At 37.9% G+C, this 22,784-nt stretch overlaps 1 protein-coding gene across 1 annotated transcript in view; it reads left to right on the forward strand.

Moving 5' to 3' along the window:
• LOC131961970 (tyrosine-protein kinase yes-like) overlaps nucleotides 1-22,784 on the forward strand; it is a 32,104-nt gene that overhangs the window by 5,080 nt on the left and 4,240 nt on the right. The window contains exons 3-11 of the mRNA XM_059326908.1: nucleotides 9,177-9,480; nucleotides 12,308-12,407; nucleotides 13,350-13,448; nucleotides 13,643-13,746; nucleotides 14,967-15,116; nucleotides 15,574-15,729; nucleotides 17,336-17,515; nucleotides 19,290-19,366; nucleotides 19,595-19,748. Of these exons, the coding sequence (XP_059182891.1) occupies nucleotides 9,186-9,480; nucleotides 12,308-12,407; nucleotides 13,350-13,448; nucleotides 13,643-13,746; nucleotides 14,967-15,116; nucleotides 15,574-15,729; nucleotides 17,336-17,515; nucleotides 19,290-19,366; nucleotides 19,595-19,748 (1,315 nt within the window). The 5' untranslated portion in view covers nucleotides 9,177-9,185. The remainder of the gene's footprint in view (nucleotides 1-9,176; nucleotides 9,481-12,307; nucleotides 12,408-13,349; nucleotides 13,449-13,642; nucleotides 13,747-14,966; nucleotides 15,117-15,573; nucleotides 15,730-17,335; nucleotides 17,516-19,289; nucleotides 19,367-19,594; nucleotides 19,749-22,784) is intronic.

Raw genomic sequence — 22,784 nt, forward strand, 5'->3', positions numbered from 1 at the left:
AGGATCAGGGGTTTAGTTTTAAAATGCATCTGTTCAGTCAGATTGCAAGTTGTGGAAGAAATTGTCCAAAGATCTATACTTTACTGACACATTTATATTGTAGCATTTGATTTGATGTCAGTTCAATTAAACCGTAAAAAAAATTAAATTTAGGTAATGTGAATCCATCAAATAACCCGTCAGAATGCTGGCTTTTTCAATGTAAGACTCCATAAAATCCCCAAATTTGTAAAGAGTGACGTTTTGGGCTCTTTTTAGCCGTCATTGGCGTTACATTTAGCTAAGTATAATATCTATAAACAGATGAATATGAATGCAGACTATGTAGGAAACAGGACAAGATTTTAGTATCGAGCTTAGCTTTCTGGTTTCCATTTTTAGTCTAATGTTGTTAGACCTGGAGAACTTAAAAATAGGGCACACTGTCTTCAGATCCATCATCATGATGGTAGACCTAAATTTGGAGATGTTTGAGGTTTGGCTCTGACCTCAAATGGTTACGCTGGAAATGCAATCTTGAAACCCGTGATCTGTTGTCTGATAACAATTTATCTTTGTATTTGCTTTTTATTAAATATAAATTAATCTGTAGTTATATGCTAATTTTTGTTTATAAATTGGTCGATTAGTCAGGTCTTTTCATCCTATGGACCAAAAACAGCTACACAAAGTTTCAATGAAGTTGTTTATCAGACTGCAAACACTGAGTGATGAATGGAAGAGGTAGTAGTGACCTAGATCACCGTTACCTGTGATATATCCACTAGCTCCATTGAAACCCCAGAAATATTGTCCATTGCTCACAGAGACTAAATAGTGTCCAAGACTGAGCTCAGTACAGTCTCACATTCTTTTTCAAAGATGCTTCACCTTGTTATATAAAAAAGAGTGACTTGTTTTTTAGATATTTAGTCAGTTTGCTAGTTCTGGATGTAGGCTTTCACTTAGTTCATCACAAAAAATGCTCATGGCTTTTGTGTGCAGAGCTACAAGTATGTTTTTTTTAATTGTCAAGTATATATGGCCAATTAACCCATTAAAAATAAGCGGTTTAAAGCCAAAAAACACAGAAAAGTGCAAACCCTGACATTTTTCCTAATAAATAGTGATAAAAAATAGTTGGCAATAAAGAGTCAATACAGTCTTTGTAGATTAACTTAGAAAGTATATTAAAGCTGCAGGCGTCTGTGGATAACCCGTCCGTACAATAATCCTGCACTGTCATCTTCCTCAGGTATACTTTGTCTCTGCAGCCTTCTTTAAAATTCTGAACCATAACCCCGCAAGCACACAAACGTCTTCATCGTTAGAGCGATCAGCGAGTGTGAGAGAGAAAGCACTGAGCTCTCTGCTGTCTTATCAGCATTTTGTGGCGCTGGGTGGAATTCTCAAACTTTGTTTGGAGTGAGGGAAGGAAAACTGTGAGTGCAGGTCGATGATAAGGAAAGTGTTGGTTTAAGGAGGAATATGTAAAGTTGGCCCCTTAAAAATATGTTTTTGGTGAAAACGAGCAGAGAAGAGAGAGGTCAAGGGTCAAAAGGAACCTCAGAAGTTAATGGAGGGAAACGTCTGTATGCTTTTGGGCAGTTGCTAGACCTCTCGCAAAAAAAAAAGTGCATTTTGGCTACATTGGCTGGTTTAGAGGCTTTGTTAATTCATAACAGCAAGTTGGGTTGCACAAACTTATTACCAGCTGTGATAGCTAAGCTGGTATTGTTTTAACCTTTAACCCGACAATTTCTCCAACATAAACAGTAGAAGAGGTCGTGTGTCAGAACCATAAATTACAGCATGTAGGTACGTATCGCGGTTCATGGTACAACGGCACATTCTAAAAATAGCTCACACGTGCGGTCCGCGGCTGTAAAATAGGCTGCAGTTTTTGTGGACCTAGGTTTAGGGCAAAACACTTCCTGGTAAGGCGTTATAAAAGACAGTTTAAACAGTAAGGTTCACGTGACTACCACAAATTACGTAAAACCTGTAACTTACATTCAAGATCGTGATTCACGTTACTTAAGTAAACAACGTAACTTAAAATAAGAATTATTTACTTTTGTTTTCACACAGGATTTTAACCCCGCTCTCCTGGGTGAAAGTCTGTCCGTTTGTTCGACCCATCCACCACCCGATCCTCCAACCTCTATTTTAAATTTGCTTTGCTGTCAATCGCTACCACGTCAGCAAGATGGCGGCAGACGAATGGCAGCGGTTGGTAAAATACGTCAATATCGCTCATTTTCCGATCCCTGTACACACGACCTATAATGATGTTTTTGATGGGAGAACAGGCTGTTTAACCTTAGTAGTTTGGTCCTGGAGATGCCTGCTGTAGTAGGAACTACCACAGAAGCGTTTTTGTACATCCATCTCTGGGCAGATTTTGTCAACACGATAACGGCAGAACCCTTTAAGATGCAGTCACAATGCTGTACAGGTGTGTAGTTGAGATCAAAATGTAGAGTTTGATAAGAGTGTGTTCTGAGCAAAGACGCAGAGAGTAGGGGGTAGAAAGTAGGGAAGAGTCCAAAATAAAGCTGCATCGTCGTGTTGAGTAGTCAGTTGACAGAAAATGAATCTGCACATCTGTTAGTTGTTTTTTTTAAAGGTCCCTTATTGTAAAAAGTGAGATTTCCATGTCTCAGCAGTGTCTACGTGCTATATTAATACTGTGTACTATTCAGAAACTGTTTTTAAACAAGCCATCAGCACTTCTGTTACAGTCACTCCCTGGCTGCAATGATGGTGCAGAAACGCAGATCAGAACAGACTATGCTTTTTTTGAGGGGTGGGCTTTTAGAGACAGGCTCTGAAACTGAGCATTTGTGAATTCAGGGTTTTTTTAACATAAAGGATGTAAAACTGTTGTAGTAGACACCCAAAATACAATTATGGACCTAAAAATGATATAATAATATATAATATGTCATATATAAAACATAATATGTCCATTTTAAGCAATAGTGCCACATATTTCCTGTATTAAGCTTCTAAAAATGTAAGAATTAGCTGCTTTTCTTTGTCATAAATGATAATAAAGTGAAGGACACAGAGTCCCTGGCAGATATCAGCTCTTTCTACAGTAGCTGACAGAGCAATCTGACCCGCCTGGAGGAGGAATATTAAACAAAGATAGTGTCTCGTCTGTGTCACTGAACACTTTTGTGGAATTTTCTTTAGCTCAGTAAAGAAAAAGGCTTCTGCTGGTGTTGTATAAATCAATACACATCTTTGTCTTTAAGATTTCACATTCATTATGGCTGAAGAAAGAGTCTTTTTTTTTGCCTTAAGTGGATCAGTATGTATGAAAATGAAAAGTCAAGCTTGTTCTCTGTCTTTATCTGTCAGAACAGACTATAACAGCACCTCGTCTTGCTTTCCAAGATACAGGAAGGAGCCTCTGTAGATACATGTTTGTACTTTGTGAGGACATGTCAACTTCCTAGTTTAAACTCCTCACCTTCCTCCCTCATTGTGTCTGCGTGGCTCTGACAGGGAGTCCTCTCTCCCTCTCGTGTGTTAGCATGCGATGTGCTGTTGTAGGTCATGTTATCGTCCCGGGGGCAGCGGGATGTTGTCAGCAATAAGTTACTAAAATTAGCAGCAAGGCAGATTTTCCCTGTGGTTTCATGCTGCCACTGTTCAGGAATGAGCTCGTGTTTAAGTGATTCGACTCGGATGTAAAAGTCTGCTGCACAGTTTTTCACTTTACATTATTTATAAGATGAAGTGTGATCTTTCCAGTCATCTTGCTCAGACACCTTTCATCATGACTTCTTGCTCTTTCTGGGCCTAAAGGGATAGTTTGTGATTTAGTGAAGTGGGGTTGTATGAGGTACTTATGCATAGTCAGTGTTTTACCTACAGTAGATGGAGGTTGGCGCACCCCGAGTTTGGAGAAGCAGGCAAAAAACGTGCTTTAGGGCGCTTTCATAACCCAAAGTTTAGTCGGTTTTGATCAAACTCTGGTGCTGTTAAATCCTAGTTACTTTTCGTTTGTTTGCTTGTGAACGCTCCAATCGTACTTTGGTGTGGACCAAAACAACAGGTCCAGGAGGAGGGGATCTCTAGCATCCATAGTCACTTGAAAACACAATGCACATAATAGAACACCAATTAGAAAAAAGGTTGCACCTCTTAAACATAAAATAAAACGTGATCATTTGCGTATCCTTTTCTGACATATATCAATTGAAAACTGTACAAAGACGGTATATTTTATGTTCAAACTGAAAAACCTTTGTGTTTTTGTAAATATACTCTCTGAATTCTGAATCTGATGCATTCTTTTTTTATTATTATTTACGTTTCACACAGTATTTCAGACTATTTTGCAGTTTTATCTTGCTGTCAGACAGGCCCTTCTGACCGGGAACCAAAACAGTTATCTATGCTCTCTTCAAAGCCACCAGACTCCTTTGAGGAAAACAGTAATTTTACCTTGCTGAAGACGGGAGTACCATAGACATGATAGGTTAGTTTGTTTATATTATTGTGTGAATTTGGTGTTTCAACTGGTTAGTTTGGACTCACCATGTCGCACAATAACACAAATAAACTGACCGAACAAGGCAGCTGTAGATCTACAGCCTCCATGTTCTGCAAGGTAAAATGACTGTTTTTGTCAGTGGAGTCTAGTGGCTTTGAAGAGAGTACAGATTAACCCTCCTGTAATGTTGCGTGTAAAAATTGACCCATTTCATTTAAAATGGGTCAATTTAAAATTTTAAAAATCTTTAAAAATTAATTTAAAGTAATTTTTTGGAATGAAACTTCTTCTGCTTGGCATAATAAGTGTAATCAACATATAAAATGAAAATGGTTCATTTCACATATCTCTGTAATATAAACATTGGTCAATCTGACCCTGAACAGAAGAGGTTTATCAACTCACTCCATAAGAGAAAATTTTTTTAGAAAATGTAGAATACAATTTTCAATAACTCATGTTTTTTCTCATGTAAAACTATTGTATTTTATATGTAGATCTTTCCAATGTACGTAAAGAAAATTTAAACATGCATTTTTTATGAGACAAGTGAATGATCCTCATTGAACCATGACCTTTGAGAGGTAAAGAACACGATTTTACGAAATATTGGTTGAGATGGTTAGTAATGGAGTTAATAATGACATATAAACAATGTTTATTGGGATTTTTTAGTTCCTGACACTTTTTGGATAATTTAACATTGCTGTTCCTGAGAAACAATCATAAGAGGAGGGTTAATATAAAGGTTTCAGTTGTCTGTCTGTAGCAGCAAGGTAAAGAGGTAAAAAATAATCTCAATATTGCATCCACAGCGGTGCATTGCTGAATCTAGATAAATACCTCCTACAGAGAATCCAAACTATCCCTTTAATGCCCCCCAAGACACATTATCCTAATTGCATTGTTTTTCCCCTTCAGTCTCAAGTGTGGACCAAGCCTCTGGTGACATTATGTGATGCTGGCTGGTTTGGCCAACATGGCACTAACAGAGGGTGAGCTGAGCTGATTCAGGGGCTCCGAGTCTAATCGAATCATGACAGCTAAGACTCTGCAGTAAGAGCTCTCCACCGGAGATCCCTCTCAGCCCTGAAACACATCTCACTGCTGAAAATACTGAAGGTCAGCTCAGGCAAAATGTGCAGGTGGAGCCTGGGGCTGGCACCGTTTCAGCTCCGGGGCCTGGTGGTGGTCACTCCTTTTTTGTTTTCTGTTATTATCCTCTTAGGGTAAATCCACCATCATCGTAATCCTCCTAGTAGTTCAAGCTGGTGGAGCTGGCACTGTCTGCCTGGTTGCCCCCTCCCTCGACCAACCAACCTGCTGTTCCCCCTCTCTGTTCCCCTCCTAGACCAGATCTAAATCATTTCTTTATGTCCACACAGTCACTAAAGAGAAACTGAGGTGTTCTTGTGCTATGCAGTGCTCTTCTTATCACCCTGGATTCGGTGCGAGGCGTCTGACTTTGGGATTGTGTTTTATGTGCATAAAAGGCAACAATTTATCTTATGTTAGAGAATTTCTTCCAGAGGAATTAATTTCATTTGAGTATAGTGCAACTTTAGTTCAGCTCTTGTAAAGATGGTGGAATATCATATATCATATGACTAGGGATCATGTGTGTATGTACACACCCTGACTGCTGGAAGATCTTCTCTCAGCTGGAAATATATTGTAAAATGCATTGTCAACAAGCTGAAAACACATTTTCTTTTTGTTCCTGAGACATTATTTCTTCAAAACGTACTGTATGAATCCATATTCGGGTTAGGAGAATATATATATTTTCAAGAGCAACTCTCTTTGTAGTCGATTTGTGCCTTTTTTTGGTCATTTTGCATCTTTCTGCAGCTGTTTTGTGCCTTTTTCTGGTAATTAAGATTTTCTTTTTCCATGTCATTTTCACTCTATTTCTGGTCAATTTGCATCTTTTTGTGGTTGTTTTGAATCATTTGTGGTTGTTCTGAATCTCTGCTAGTAATTTTTAGTCTTTTTCTTTTTTCATTTTGCATCTCTCTGTCGTTGTTTTGGGTCCTTTTTGTGAGTCACATTGTGGTTATTTTTTAATCTCGTAATGTTTTATTTTGACGTCCAGGGACCTTAAAATCAGCTCTGTATTTATGCATTAATGATTATTTTAAAAGAGTGATGTCACTTATATGAAATGGCTGATGTCTTATTTTTCGGGAGGGAAAAACATCCTCACTATAAAGTGCAAATATTCCCGGGACAATGTCCAGGGTTTTATGGCGTGGTAAGTCCACTGCTGAGACTCTCATCTGTCTGATGATGAAACACAAGCCCACCGTAGTCGACTGAGCCACTGAGCGAAGCCCTCTGCTTTCCATGACACTCCTTCTGTCTCGAGGTTAAAGGAAAGTTTGGCTCGGAAACTAAAAGTATTTTTTTTCCATGCCAGCATTCCCAACATATTGGCTCCAGATCTAACATCTGAGATTAGATTTATTGGTCCTTTTGAAGACGTTTTGAAGAAATCTGTTTCATTCTGACACGTATTCAGCGACTGACCGCTCATAAAACGGTTCTGCAGAGGGCGGCCAGTGCTCGGCACGAGCCGCAACCTGCAATTTAAACGGTTGTACGTTTTTTATTTGAGCAAAGTGTTCTGAATCTTTGGAAGGTTTCTGTGGTTTGTCCCCGTTTTGTTGATTTCCTTGGCAGTTCAGCTGCAGAACTCGATGAACTCTGCAAAGTGCCCCTCCTTCTCCGACGAGGAAAAATCCCTCCCACCTCCCTAAATCAAGGCCACTGTTCCAAAATCAGTGAAAGGTGTATCAGAGCACCAGCTGATCCTCTTCTGTTACTGATGCGTGATTATGACCCTGTAATCTTGTCACCAACTGTGCCACAGTGCTGCTGTTTGTTCAGTCTGCTTTCACACTCCACATCACCGAATAAAAGCTCCTATTTCACTTCAGTCCTCTATTGTTTTACTGTCTTGTAATGTGTCAGCGCCAATTAACCGAGTCCAACTCCTCGAGCAGCTGTTGTTCTTGGAGAATGAAAACGTTCTGATCTCCCCGAGCTTAGACTTCTTTACGAGCGTGTCTGATTGTCTCCACATTTTCCGGGCCTTCATCTCACAAAAGAATGCCTCAGTGTGACTTCGGCCAAATTACGTTAGGAGGAGGAATGACAACCACGCAGATGGAGACACACTGACTTTTTATATCTTTTAGCGTGTTTTGGGTTGAGGCATGGACGGATTATGACACAACGGACCCCTGGGTGCAGACACGTGAAAGGCCCCCCAAACCCTCTGACACTGGAGCAAGACACCCAGACTGTTTCTGTAACATTTAACGGCTCAACCAGAACTATCACACACAAAATCAGCTCAGAGATGTTTGTAGTTGTTGTTGTTCTTGTCTTTGCATTTTTTTGCATCTCTTTGTTGATATGAGTCTCTATCTGGTCATTATGCATCTCTTTGTAGTTGTTTAGCGTCCCCTCGTGTTCATGTTGCTTCTCTTTATAGTAATTCTTAGTCTCTTTCTGGTGGTTTAGCATCTTTTTGTACTTATTTTGAGTCCCTTTCTGGTTGTTTTGAATCTCTTTGTAGTTATTAAGTGTCCCCTCGCGTTAATGATGCTACTCTTTCTGGTCATTTTCTCGTCTCTGTAGTCATTTTACGTTTCTTTCTGGTCATTTTTAGTCTCCTTCTAGTTGTTTTATGTTCATGTGTGGTCCTTTAAGTCTATGTGGTTGTTTCAAGTCTCTTCATGGTGGTTTTGCATCTCTTTGTAGTCGATTTGTGCCTTTTTTTGTCATTTTGCATCTTTCTGCAGTTGTTTTGAGCCATTTTCTGGTAATTAAGATTCTATTCAATGTCATTTTCACTCTCTTTCTGGTTGTTTTGAATCTTTTTATTGTCATTTTGAATCATTTGTAGTTGTTTTGGGTCCTTTTGTGATCCCTTTGAGTCATATTGTGGTTATTTTGAATCTCTGAGGTCTCTCTAGTCGGCCTCTGTCCCTTTGTGGATGTTTTGAATCTCTTTCTCTTTCATTTTGCATCTTATTTGATTGACTCTACAAGAACAAATATTAACGTCATACTGTTTTGGCCCAGGGACCCAAAGGCCCTTCGGTCCCTGGGGTCTGTGTCCGGAAGGCCAGTTTAGTATTTTCTCTGTGGACTGAGGGGTCTGTAAATCACAACAAGGCATAAATGTAAAACTAAAAATAGATCTTCTTTTCTCCATTTCAAGGCAGAATGGCTTCAGATCTGCTTTAGTCTGTCGTTTGTATGTAAACACGAAGTGACCTCTTCATGGAACAACCATGACATGTAATGGATCACAACAATAAAAATGATAATCACCTTTTTATCCTTCCTTTTTGCATCTGTCACACTAAAAATCATGCACGTAGGGTTGAATGTACTCGTTTGAGCCATGCGTGGTTCAAAGCAGATTTTCCATCTCCCCATATGTCCCAGTTACCACATGGCTTATAGTCTTAGCGAGTCGCAACAACAAAATGATTCACATGGAAATATCACATCATTAGATTTTCATGTCATAACGTATGTTGCTGCGCCTACAGGCCTTATGTTGTACTCGTTAATCCTGCACCTCATTTGGCCCTTTATTTATGTATCATCAGATGAATTGGATGTTTCCTTTAATCTGCTGCCATTAAATTGACGACTTTGTGTATCGCAGGGTGAGACGATGGGCTGCATTAAGAGCAAAGAGGACAAAGGCCCCGCCATGAAGTATCGGCCAGAGAATTCCACGGGCTCGGACCCCAACGCCACCATCACCACGCCTCACATAGGCCACTACGGACCGGATCCCACCCAGCTGCAGCAGAACCAGCCTCCCTCCTCCTCCTCAGGCTCTGGGGCCGCAAACTTCAACCACAGCCTCACGCCGTTCGGAGGCTCGTCTGCCATGACTCCCTTCGGAGGAGCGTCGTCCTCCTTCTCCGGCCCGGTGTCCAACTCGTTCTCTGGTGCCGTCTCAAGTGAGTACAGCTTCACTCTGAGATGTCATGAAGGATCTTTACGGGTATTTTAATGTTGGAGCCGATTTTCTTTTACTGCTGATCACATTTTTTGAAGCTTACCATTGGGTTTTGAATGTACTTTTCTTGTCTTCTTGGCTTGTAATCTTTGTGTCCTTCAATCTGCTTTCTGCGGACAGTGTTTCCATAATGCCATATTGTATTTCATCTTTTTATATGCTATTTAAACCAAGTTGTAGAGACTTGACATGCTTTTAATTTTAAGTCATGTTAGCAGCATGGCTCTAGAGATCAGGAATTGAAAACTGACTGTGGTGAACCCTCTTTTTTTTTTTTTTTTTTACCACCACCATGAGTGTAATGTCTCAATAACTGTTGAATGGATTGCCCTTAATTTTGCTCCTTGATCACAAATCCTTATGACTTTTTCCTCTAGTGCCACCATTAGGTTGAGCTCAGAAAAATAATTAAATGTCTCGATAACTATTGCTTATTGATCCGGATTGGTGATCCTTTAACTTTTCATCTTGTAACATCACATTGTCCCAAAACTTTGGCTCGTGGACAAACACTTGTAAAAATGATATTCCCATTACTTACTTTAGGTTTAATGCTAACTAGGAGATGTTAGCATGCTAGCACACTGAACTAAAGCCATGTTTAAGTGTTCATGGCGTTTTGACTTTTCTTTCTGAATGCCGCATGACTTTACTGACTAATCTGCACTTACAAATATACAGGACCACATTGATTGATATAGGTAAAAAAAACAACAACAGTGCACAATGCTGAGATTGTATATAAACTAACATTGCAAGAGCCTGATGAGGGCTGTCTTTGCAGTTTAAATAGCAATAGAACGAAAAGGAGATTGATGTTTTAATTGCAGTTTGAATCGTAAAAATCTGTTCAGACACTGTGGAGATTTAAAAGTCAAAAGTCAAGAAACTGTCCTCAAACTGAAGGGCACATTAAAGAGTTTGCGCTGTGGGTGATTTTAGCATTTGGACCCAGAGAAACATTAAACATTTGATGTCCCCTGAAAACAATTTCCGCTGTGGTGTGAACTTCCTCCAGCACTTTTTCCAAATGCTGCACGTGTCAAATTGATGTTTTCACCTCATGTGTCCTCAAGTCGATGAGGATGTTTTTAATTTGCACGTGTTGTCCTAATTTGCAGCGCGTTGACCTCTCACGGCCGCCGTACAAACACACTTAACACTGAGCTTAACGTTTGCTGATCCAGCACGTCGGTGTCACCGCTAATGCCCCGGCCATTGTTGTTTTAACTTGTTAGATTTAACACAGGTCCTGTTATCATCTGTGATCACCCTAAATGTGTCTGAGCAGCTTACAGCCGCTCCTGAGCGCGCAGAGACGAGATTGAACCCTCCTGTTTCGTGGGATTTAGGTTGTAATCCTCCTGCACGTTGGATTATCTGCTCTCAGAGGGGGGCGAAGGTGGCACTGCCATGGTTATTTGCTTTTCTGCTGGAGATAATGGGATTACTGTTGGCAGCATTGTTGTCCGTGCCGGGTATATAAATCTGCACAGGAGGCAGAGTGTGTTACAGGATGCTGGTATGAGTCCACTCATACCAAAATATATCTTCTGCTACATGGATTTTTAGTCGATCTGTGTATTTTTTTTACTTTTTTTATTTTAATTTTATCTATGACTGTGTATCAGTACTCTCTGAACTGAAACACGGCTGAACGTTCAGTTCTGCAGCCGTACGTCAATAAGCCAATGAGCTGAGAATTAAGTTGGATAAAGCTACAGTTTGCAAACTGAAAGTTGCAATAATAATTATAAAACACACAGAAATACAACAGTATTAATTTGAGCAAAACTAGCTTACTGTGTCAAACCTTGCTAGCACTAGTTTAATTTGATCAAAAACTTACTTAAACACAAAACACACTTAAATATGCAAGATTACTGTGAAAACTAACCTCATGCCTTTTCAACACTGAACTCTCTCTTGACATTATCTTTACAGTATCACCTCACTTGAGTTAGTTTTACGATCATCAGGAAGTCTATTTCCGTACTTTCAAAATAAAAGCGTAGTGATGTATATACAGTCATGGAAAAAAATGTTATACCAATTTTTTTCTTCAATTTCTTTTTCTTTTTAATGCCTGGTAACACTAAAGGTACATTTGTTTGGACAAACATAATGATAACGCGGAAATAGCTCATAAGAGTTTAATTTAAGAGCTGGTATCTAGCCATTTTCCATGGTTTTCTTGATAAAATCATTATCAAGAAATGTTGTTATCATATTTGTCCAAACAAATGTACTTTTAGTTGTACCAGGCATTAAAATGAACAATAAATTGGAAAAAAATATTAGACCACCCTTGTTTTCTTCAGACTGTATATCTTTTATTTTGCCCATGTATGGATGTTTTTATGCATACTGGAGTATGTATAAAACATAGTGATTAATCGATTAATTGATAGTTTTAGATGCTCCAGTTGGCCATCCCTATCTTCTGCCAATAACATGCTTAAGTAATGGGCTGTATATTATGACTGTTAGGGAGGCGAGCCTATTAAAAACAGTTTTAATGACTTTTCTTTGGCGTCTGTCTGTGTTTATAGAGTCTAGTCACTGATATATTTCTATGTAGGAGAAGTCCTCAAACTATAGAATGAGTATGAGACAGGTTTATCTACTTTAATAGGCCTTTAAAACAGTCACACACACAAACAAACCCTCCGCAGCATCATAATGTCCTCCACTTGCATATTTATCTGCTATTATGTGTTTATACAAGCTCATAAGGTATTTATTTGTCATTTTTTGTGTTTTTTCAGGTGGTGTTACGTTCTTTGTGGCCTTGTACGACTATGAAGCCAGAACATCTGACGATCTGTCATTTAAAAAAGGAGACCGCTTCCAGATCATCAACAATACGTACGAATCGTCCCAGTTTCTCTCTCAGTTGAAGGGTTTTTTATTTTATATTTGCAGTGATTACTCTTTCAAACTGCACCTGTTCCTTGTGTGTCTGTGTTCAGTTTGATTGCAGCTTGTTTCACGGCTTTCTGCACAGCACTGTGGGTCTTTTATTTGATTCGTGCTGTGGCAGAAATGTCGCCCGAGGTAATAGCATTGTAATGAAAAGTAGATTAGTCTCGTTCATTAGTCGCATTGTGACACTGTTTTTCAATCCTACCTCACATTTTAAACACAGTTCAAAATTTAAATTAGGAGGTTTAAATGAATGCAGAATCACTTAATTTAGATTGGAAATTTCTACAATATCAAGAAATTACTATAAAAGAAAGAGCATAAAAAAATAAAAAGGAATATATTTTCTAAATTCTTCCTTGAGATGCAACTAACAACCTTTTTTGATCTATAAAATGACAGAAATAGTGAAAAAATGTCCAATTTAATTAGTAAATGTCTTGTTTTGTTGGTCAAAAAACCAAAGCTATTAACTTTTATATGATATTTAGCAGAGAAAAACATTACATTCCCATATTTGAAAGGCTGAAAACTGCATTTAATAAGTAAATATCTTGTTTTGTTCATCAAAAACCTGATATCAACTTTAATATGATATTTAGAAGAGAAAAGCATTAAATTCCCATATTTGAGAGGCTGAAAACTGCATTTTCTGCGATTTTTGCACGGGAAAATTGCTTAATCTACCATCAAAACTGTTGGCAACTGAGCCACAAGCCACCATGCTGGCTTTTACCAGGCTGATACTTAAATCATTAATGATTTATCATTATTTACTGGTTTTCATCAAGAGGATCAATGAAAGCAGGATGTATGTGGCCTCGGATGACTGTTAAATGAACGAGCCGTTTGTCTCATGTCTCCTGTGTCTTTGTGCTCCTGCAGAGAGGGAGACTGGTGGGAGGCTCGCTCCATCAACACGGGGAGAAATGGCTACATCCCGAGCAATTATGTGGCCCCTGCTGACTCCATCCAGGCTGAAGAGTAAGGCCTTGTTATAACCTCATTACTCCGTCCACGGCGGCTGCACCAGGAGACTAATGACACTAGCATGATCCCACCTCACGTGGCTTTCAACACAGCTTCACATCCCAGCTGAAGCTTCATAATGTGATTTTAACACTCATTTTGGCAGGTTTTTTCATGTGTGTATAGATATATATTCTTTCTCCTGACAGGTGGTACTTTGGTAAAATGGGACGCAAAGATGCTGAGAGGTTGCTGCTGAATCCGGGGAACCATCGAGGGACTTTCCTGGTGCGAGAAAGTGAAACTACTAAAGGTGATGATCACTTCTTTATAAACAGCGCCGTAGAAATAGCTTGGATGATGCTAACCAACTAGAAGTTGGAGCACTTAAAGCTTGGATGGACACAAAACTCTCTCAGTTTTATTATCAAAACACAAACAACATATAATGAGTAACTGCATCGAAAAATGTAGAAAAGTGGTAGAGCATCCATAAGGACCACCACCTCCTTGTGTGATTAAGATCTTGATTTGGCTCGTGTGTGTATTTGTTTTGGAAGCGAGCGAAAGAAAGACTTTTAGTATGATTTTACTTGTAACCAAAGCTGTTTGAAGGATGAGATAATATATCTATTTGTAGCTATTTAAGGTTAATAAATGTCAATGACGATAATAAGATAAAGTTGTTTTAGCCACCAACATAAATTCATATATTCATGTAAAACCACGTCTCGCAATGTATTTTATGAATATAACTGTCTAGGAGCAAGAGGGTCAATACAGGATCAATTTAAATCCTTTCACACCATACATTTCTCTCCATCTGTTGGATGAGCGACCAAAGTTGACTTGTGTTGTCATCTATCACTCTCCCTTTTAGCTTTTTGGGGGTTTTTTTTGTAAATTTTTGTCTTTTTTCTATATGCTGATCATTCCACATTATCAGCCCTAACCACAAAAATATCATGTCAAAAATAAAATCCTCTAAAGAAAAATCTACTCACGCTTCCTTTTAGCGAGTTAATGTACGACTCACTGCCGAACTTTGCCTCGGAAAATGTAAAAATAAAGGCTATTTCCATCTGTGTACTATATATCTTTTGTTGGGAATCTTTCCCAGTGACAGTGACATTAATTCTAACTATATAGAAATAGTTGTTTGTTTATATCGGTCATATAGAGACAGGAGTATTAAAGTGAGACTTCATAACCAGTTAAAAACTCCTTTTAGCACCTTGGAGAACCTGTCCTGTTAGCGCCCAATAAATTAGATTTAATAGACTCCATTTTTACTGCCTGGCGAAGAATTCAGATTTATTGGAAGCTGTCGGGGCTGATCCTTTATCTGACCTCTGCTTTCAGTTTGTCTCTTGATAAGTATTTGTGTAGTTAAAGCCACCAAACTCTGTTTCTCTCAGACACAAAGGAGGTTTGTTTGTTTCCATGTTGGAGCTGCTGTTTCATCTTTTATGCATCCAATCTTTGTCACTTTTTGTTTGAATGTCTGAAGAACATTTCCCCCGTCTCCTCTAGGTGCTTATTCTCTCTCCATACGAGACTGGGACGAAGCCAAGGGAGACAATGTGAAACACTACAAGATCCGCAAGCTCGACAGCGGGGGATACTACATCACCACGCGGGCGCAGTTTGACACGTTACAGAAGCTCGTCAAACACTACACAGGTATGTCGTCTCTCTCATTCATTATTCATCACGGCCTTTCATCACACCTTAAAACAGCTCTCAGTCACAGCTGCATCAGGCCCCCAGAGATGAAAAGTCTTTTAATTTTAATAACAATTGATGGAGCACTTGTGATTTTTTTTAGCCTCGTCTTTCGGCCCCGAGGAGAGCCGAGGTTAAATCTCTGCACTTCATTTCAGGGCCACTCTGGAGAGGGTTTTGGTGTGTTTAAAACCACCTCATTTATATTTCATCACAGTTAGTATAAGAGCACGAATTCATCCACATCAAATGGAATGAATCGATGCATGAAACAGACTTTAAAAGGCTGTATCCTGCTGGTTCGGAGGCTCGTGTGAATGTGTGTGTGTGTGTGTGTGTGTGTGTGTGTGTGTGTGTGTGGCACTGCTGGGAGTAATGTAGTGTTTTTGATCTCTTCTTCTCGTTTACATCACAGAGCACGCCGACGGGCTTTGCCACAGGCTGACCACGGTTTGCCCCACAGTCAAGCCTCAGACCCAGGGGCTCGCTAAAGATGCCTGGGAGATCCCGCGGGAGTCGCTGCGACTGGAGCTCAAACTGGGCCAGGGCTGCTTCGGAGAGGTCTGGATGGGTAAGAACGAGACAGACGAGACACGCCCGAGCATGTTTTCTGCCGTCGTGCATTTGTTTGGCATTCAGCCGCAATTATCCAGATGTGGAAATACTAAGAAATCGTCCCTATTTATGCAGGAAACGCAAACATTATGCGCATAAATCAAACAAACACTCCAGAGTCTATATTTATTGTGTCTATTTCTGTCCAAACTGGGGAATTATCCACTTCCTGCAGTCGCTTCCTCTGTTTGTTGTATTTGTCTTTATCTCCAGAGATCGTCTCACTCAGCTCCAGCTCCAAACTTATTTGTACCTTTCTGAACTGCGGGCTCGTATCCGCTCATCCCGGGCATATTTCTGCGAGGAGTGCACGCATGACAGCACATGTCTGAGCAATTACAAGACCTAATTAATGATATTGTCTCGCTCCCAGCCCATTAACAACACTGATTACCCCAGTGGCCTGTGGGCGTTTCTCTCCCAGATTCATGTCAGCGTTCTTTTGTTTTATCTGCAGATATTTACTCCTGTTCAACGAGGCAAAAAATGTTTTTCATTTACCTTTTTGCTATACAAGGTCTTGAAACTGTTTAATTTTAACCATTATGTTTTCAGCATTAGGTATATGCTCCTTATACTTGAAAAAAAGCTTGATTTTAATTGAGTTTTCTCTTGAAAAGCTGTAAAAATAACAGTTTAGAGGTCCATTTTATTCAATATGTAACTGAAATCATTTACTTCTTTGCAAACTTTTAAGACACAGTTAAAAAAATTTATTTGACTTAAATGGTAAGATATTTCTGTCGGTTTTATCTATTTATTCTAGGTTTGTTTTCCTGTTTTCCTGTTTGTTTTACTTTTAAAGACCGACCAATATTATCAGCCGATATTGATCTATCACAGACATATTAGAATCTATTGGTATCGGCCTACATGTTGTCGATATAAGCAGATATGAAAACCTTTTTTTTTTTTTTACAGAATATGTAACGCCAAAAATTACACTTGAAGTGATTTAGAAACAATGTTTATTATTTATTTATTCTTTATTTAAACCCTCAGCAATTGACTTGACACCGAACATGCAGTATTGATGTTTATTAAGCTTATTTATTTTATTTTTATTCTTTTTTTTCAGTTATCATTTCTAGAATTGGTTGACATAACACATAATAATGTTAAATATCCTTTAATGAAGTTATTTGTTTAAAAAAAAGCAGCCTTTGTCATTTCAGTGAAAAATTGGTCAACACAGGAAAAAGGTTTATTTTAATTTAAGCTCTAAAAAATGCTTTATTCTCTAAAATCAGAATCAGTATCGGCCTCAAAAATCGATCGGTCAGGCTCTAATTCCTTCTTTTCTCCTTATTACTGCTGATTATTCTTGCTTGTGTATTTGGTGTACGTAGATATTGTTTATGCTATTTGTTATTTGCCTTCTGTGTTTCATTATTGATGAATAATAATGTATTATTTTTACTATATTAAATAGGAGAGGGCTTTAAATAAGCCTGCCCTCCTCTCCTGCACTCAACCTTTTCTATTGTTTTTGTATTTTGTACCTTCATAACTGTGCAACTAAACTAAAACTAGACTCCTCCTCCTCCTCTTTGTCTCTGCAGGCACGTGGAACGGCACCACTAAGGTGGCCATAAAGACGCTGAAGCCGGGCACCATGTCGCCCGAGGCCTTCCTCCAGGAGGCTCAGATCATGAAGAAGCTGCGGCACGACAAGCTGGTGCCTCTGTATGCTGTGGTGTCTGAAGAGCCCATTTATATCGTCACAGAGTACATGGCCAAAGGTACACGCAGACACTCGAAACACACCTGAAAAAAAGCTCCAGACAAGAATATTTGATTAGCAATTAAACTGATTTTCTGAGAACACTCGGGCTGGGTGATTCAGCAAATACATTTTTAATTGTGATTGTGGCTTCTAACGATTCTGAAAACAACATAATCAAGATAAAGTGATGATTGATTGGCAGTGATGCTCTGTTGTCTTGTGTTATGACCTATTCACCTGTTTTTCAGTTTAGTTTACCAAAAGATTAAATAAAGGCTTAGGAGTTTTTAGTAGGATGTGGCAGCACACTAAAACTTATTTGATCTAATTTATTTGTATTCCTTATTTATTGAATATTTATCTTAGGTAGTTTAGAGAAGGGTTTTTTTAAATGCATTAACTTCACACATAGTTGATATTTATTTTGATCTTATTTGTTTTTATTCTTATATATTATCATAATTTTATATATTTTTTATATTATAAAATAGTAATACTTTTATAATTTTTATATTATTTATATGTGTATATCATTTCTTTTTTATCTTTTTTGGGGGGAGTGGTGGCATTTTTTACAATATTATTTTATTTATACATTTAAATATCTTTTTCAGTTGAATTATTTCAGTAAATCTAGAGAAATCAGCTGTTAAAAGACAATTTAAAAAATATAAATAATACATGACGATAATCGTGATTTCAGGTTTTTTATTGAGTATTTATCTTGGGCAGTTTACAGCAGGTTTTTGAAGTGTGTTAACTTCACAAAATTGTTAATATTGTTTATTTTGATCTAATTTATTTGTAATAATTGTTTTATATTATTTATAAGTATATATGTAAATAATATTTATTTATTGATTGATATTTTTATCTGGGTTTTTTTCTTTTCTTTTTTACAATATTTTCCATTTATATTATTTAGATAATGGAAAAAATATATATAAAATTGTTTTTTCAGTTGAATTATATTTACAGTTCAAGAAAAAAAACAAATACTTTTTTATTTTTATTAAAAGCTTGATGTTAATCGTGATCTCATTGTTTTCCAAAATCATTGTGATGATGATTTTTGTCATATTTAGACACATAGAGAATAACAGCAGTTTTCTGTTACATGACACTGATCATGAGATCTATTTTTAAAGGACAGCAAAACAACATCTTAGCCTGTAGCCTTTTTCAGGCACCAAATTGATCATGCAGCCTTGATTTTCACTGCACTGATGTCACATATACATACACACACACACACATATATATATATATATATATATATATAGACGCATGGTGAATTCCTTAAAGAAAAAATGTAAATTTTCTGCATGTTTTAATTAACGTGCTGCGCAGATTGAAAGTCCTTGAGAGTCCCTTGTGGCTCCTTGAGGCCTGAAACTGGGATGTTTAATTGAAAACTGCAGTCATGTTGTGGGAGGTGTTCACAGCTTCAGCTGCAATGCGTTTTTTTTTAAGGATTTTATGAGTAATTAGATTTATGTGTGTGTAAATGTTAACTCTGTGACATATGTTGTGATCTCACAGATTAACTGCACTTGTATTATCCGGCTCCTCTCCTCTTCATGCAGGAAATATTATATAATGTATTCCGAAGCTTATTTGATATTCAGTTTAATTTCCTCACCAGGTATAGGAAGGATGGAGAACCTAATTGAAATATTTAACATTTCATATAACGGTGCATTGGTATGCAGCTGGCATGGCGGCGGTTTTATTGCTCCTACAGTAAATCATGGCTGTCCTGCGTTTACGACTTCTCTCTGCTTTTATAGGAAGCTTGCTCGACTTCCTCAAAGAGGGCGACGGAAAATTCCTGAAGCTCCCCTTGCTGGTGGACATGGCTGCTCAGGTGAGACAAAACGCAGAGTCTGGAGTGCAGAATTTGTGTCAGTGAAGTGTTAAGTTTAGCTCTCTATTTTAAGATGAGAAAGAGAAAGAAATGACAGCTGCGGGTAAACATGTCTCCCTCGGTTTGTTCTCCCGTTGTTCCTCTTTGTGTCTGACGGAGGGCTTGATGTTCTGAGTGTGACGAGCTGGAAAGTATTTTAGAGACGCTGTCAAGTGTTTTTGTTTTTAGATCGCTGACGGGATGGCTTTCATCGAGAGGATGAACTACATCCACAGGGATCTGCGCGCCGCCAACATCCTGGTGGCCGACAACCTGGTGTGCAAGATCGCCGACTTCGGTCTGGCCAGGTTGATAGAGGACAACGAGTACACGGCCAGGCAAGGTGAGTACACACACACGCACATAAACACACATAGACAGGCTGTGTGAGTGAGGTGTGAGGACAGAGCGGTGACCTCACAGCGAGGACGGCTCCCTGTTGTCTCCTATCATGGTGAATTAGGTTAATAGTGGAAACCAGATGCTGCTGCTCCCTCTGATTAGTTGCGCTTTTCACACGCTGGGAGAATTCGTCTCACTGCGATGTCGGCTCCTTAAAGAGGAGCTTCGTCCAAATTACTACCTTACCTGCAGAGGCATCTAGTTATCTGGATCATTTCAGTTTTATTTGCCCAAGTTTTGAGATTTCCCTTCTCAACCGTCGCACCACTGCCAGATTGGGCTATCCAATAACCTTGGGCCTCAAAGTGTGAGAACAAAAAATGTTTGTGTTTCTTTAATGGTGCAGAAAGCCCTGAAGTATTGCACTAAACCCACCTATAATATGTCACCACAGTATAAACATTGCAGGACGTGTAGTGTCAAATAGAGCCCCGTTCAGACTGATGTTTGAAGACACGATATTTTCACCTCTTCAGTCTGAACATGCCAGAGGTGTGATGGGGGGAGCAAGTGACCCCGGCTCTGTACCGCTTTCACAGGTAGTAACAGAGGCGTTAAACTGGCGACACTGTTCGTGGTCACTGTGAACGTGGCGCAAGGTTATTATAGTTAACAAAAACTAACGAAATAATGAAAACTAGAATTAAGAAAAGGTTTTCGTTAACTGAAATAAAAATAAAAACGAGAGTTTTTTAAAAAAACAATAACTAACTGAAACTGTATTGTGTGGTTACAAAACTAACTAATTCAAAGTTATTCAAAAAGTTCAGCACTTCACTCCAGCCAAAATTCAAAACACCCGTAGTTGCAGGTTAGTTATTAACCTTATTGTTGCTAAGATGGATAAGGCAAAGGAAATAAAGGCAACATTTATTGTAACCTCTTTGAATCTCGCACCCAACAAATACCCCATTAAAAAAAATAACACTAACACTAAAACTAAGTATTTTCATAAACTAAAAAAAAAACTAATGAAAAATCCAAAACTATTATAACCTTGACGTGACATACATTATTTGTGCGACCAACACTCCAATAAAGAAACTCCAACTTTCAATAAACAGGGTTTGTGCGTGTGCTTGAAATCCTTGAAAATGCTTGAATTTAAATGTTGTATTTTCAAGGTTTTAAAAGTGCTTGGATTTTGGATAAAGTGCTTGTAAATGCTTGAAATTCTTACTGTATTTCTCTTGCAATCTGACTATATCCATCTATAGACTATAGAAAATCACATGTTCAATGTAAAAAATAATGTGTAGCCTATCTGAAATGAAGACCATTCCTCCTAAAAGTGTAACACCATCACTGTTGGTATGGTTCAGTGAAATCTCCCCCTTTCAGTATGTCAGTACTCATCTAAAACATGCAAGTTACAACAGGTGTAAGATACTGGAAAAGCTTGAAAGTGTACAAACCCTGAATAAAGTTACTGTCTTTAAATAGATTACTTGAAGGGATTACTTACCTTTTGTTAAAGAGGTAAAGTTTTCGGTTTGATTTGTTTGTTTGTCAGCAGGATCCCAGCACAGTTTCCATTAAACTCACTGTAAGAGTGTGTGATGGGCCAAGGAAGACTCTGTTACATTTAGGAGTGAATCAAAATCACACGGCAGATACACAAATTCAATTTTTGTTAACATTGTTAAATAGGTTCTGGCCTCGGTGAAGCTCTGTGCTCTCCGAGTGCCCTTCTGGTTTATTTTTAGTTTTATTTCAAACAGATAATAATATCAGATAAATATAAGACGGATGAGCTCACCTAGAAGATAATCCAAAGTATTTAGAATACGTTACTTGATTTCAGTAATCTAATGGAATTTGGAATATTCACTGATCTGTAGAGAAACGTCACCATCACTGGTGACAACAGAAACAAACGTGGTTTAATGCAACAATCACAAAGCAACTGAAACTAACTGCTGCTGCCAGAAGAGGAGATTAATGAGATTTCTTTTTTTTTGTGATCTTTGCAGCTTTGAAAAAGTTGCATATTAAATATTCAGCAACAGCATATTTTCCACTCCCAGTGTTACTTTGATTAATCTTCAGATGTCAGTGAGTTAACATAAGAAATATTTCTTCAGTGGAACGAAGCAACGAAAACTGTTTACTGCCAGAGTTATTGATCCAGCAGCCCCGAGAGGAAGTGAGAAAAAAACCTTATGTCTAATCTAAATAGTTTTCTTTGTTTTTGACCTAAAGTGAAAAAAGAAGTTTGCCAGAATATTTTTTTTTAAGTTAGTCTTTTTTTCATTGGTTACATTTTTTGTTGTTGTTTAAAAACAAACAATCCTGGCACATTTTTATTAACTGGTAAAAAAAAAAAAAGTTTTGCAGGTGAATTTTTTATTTTATTTTATTTTATTTTTCAATGTGTGTGTTTGTTGTTTAAAAAGATTCTATCTTAACTTTTATTAACAGGTTAAAAAAAAAGATTGGGCAGGTGCTTTTTTTAAATTTCATTTATTTATTTTTATTATTTATTTTGTGTGTGTTTGTTGTTACAAAAAAAGATCCTGGCATCATTTTTTAACAGGTTTAAAAAAAAAAGATTTGGCCAGTATTTTTTAAATTTTATTTATTCATTTGTTTTTTGTGTTTGTTGTTTAAAAAAAAGATCCTGGCTTAACTTTTATTAACAGGTTAAAGAAAGATTTGGCAGGTATTTTTTTATGTGTGTGTTTGTTTTTAAAAAAATATCCTGGCTTATCTTTATTATCAAGAAAAAAAAGATTTGGCAGGTGAATTTTTTATATCATTTATTTTTGTGTTTGTTGTTGGGGGGTAAAAAGAGATCCTGGCATAATATTTTTTTTTAACCTGGCAAAAAAAAAACAGAAAATGCCAAATCTGCCTCTCTGGGCTTCAGTGGTATTACTAAGCTTTTATTAAAACACAGTTTGCAGAAAGACTAATTACTCGCATTAACATAATTTTACTTCCCACTGTAATTATTTGCACTGTGATTTCTGAAGGG

Source organism: Centropristis striata, chromosome 23, assembly GCF_030273125.1.
Source record: "Centropristis striata isolate RG_2023a ecotype Rhode Island chromosome 23, C.striata_1.0, whole genome shotgun sequence".
In the NCBI taxonomy this organism is placed as follows: Eukaryota; Metazoa; Chordata; class Actinopteri; order Perciformes; family Serranidae; genus Centropristis; species Centropristis striata.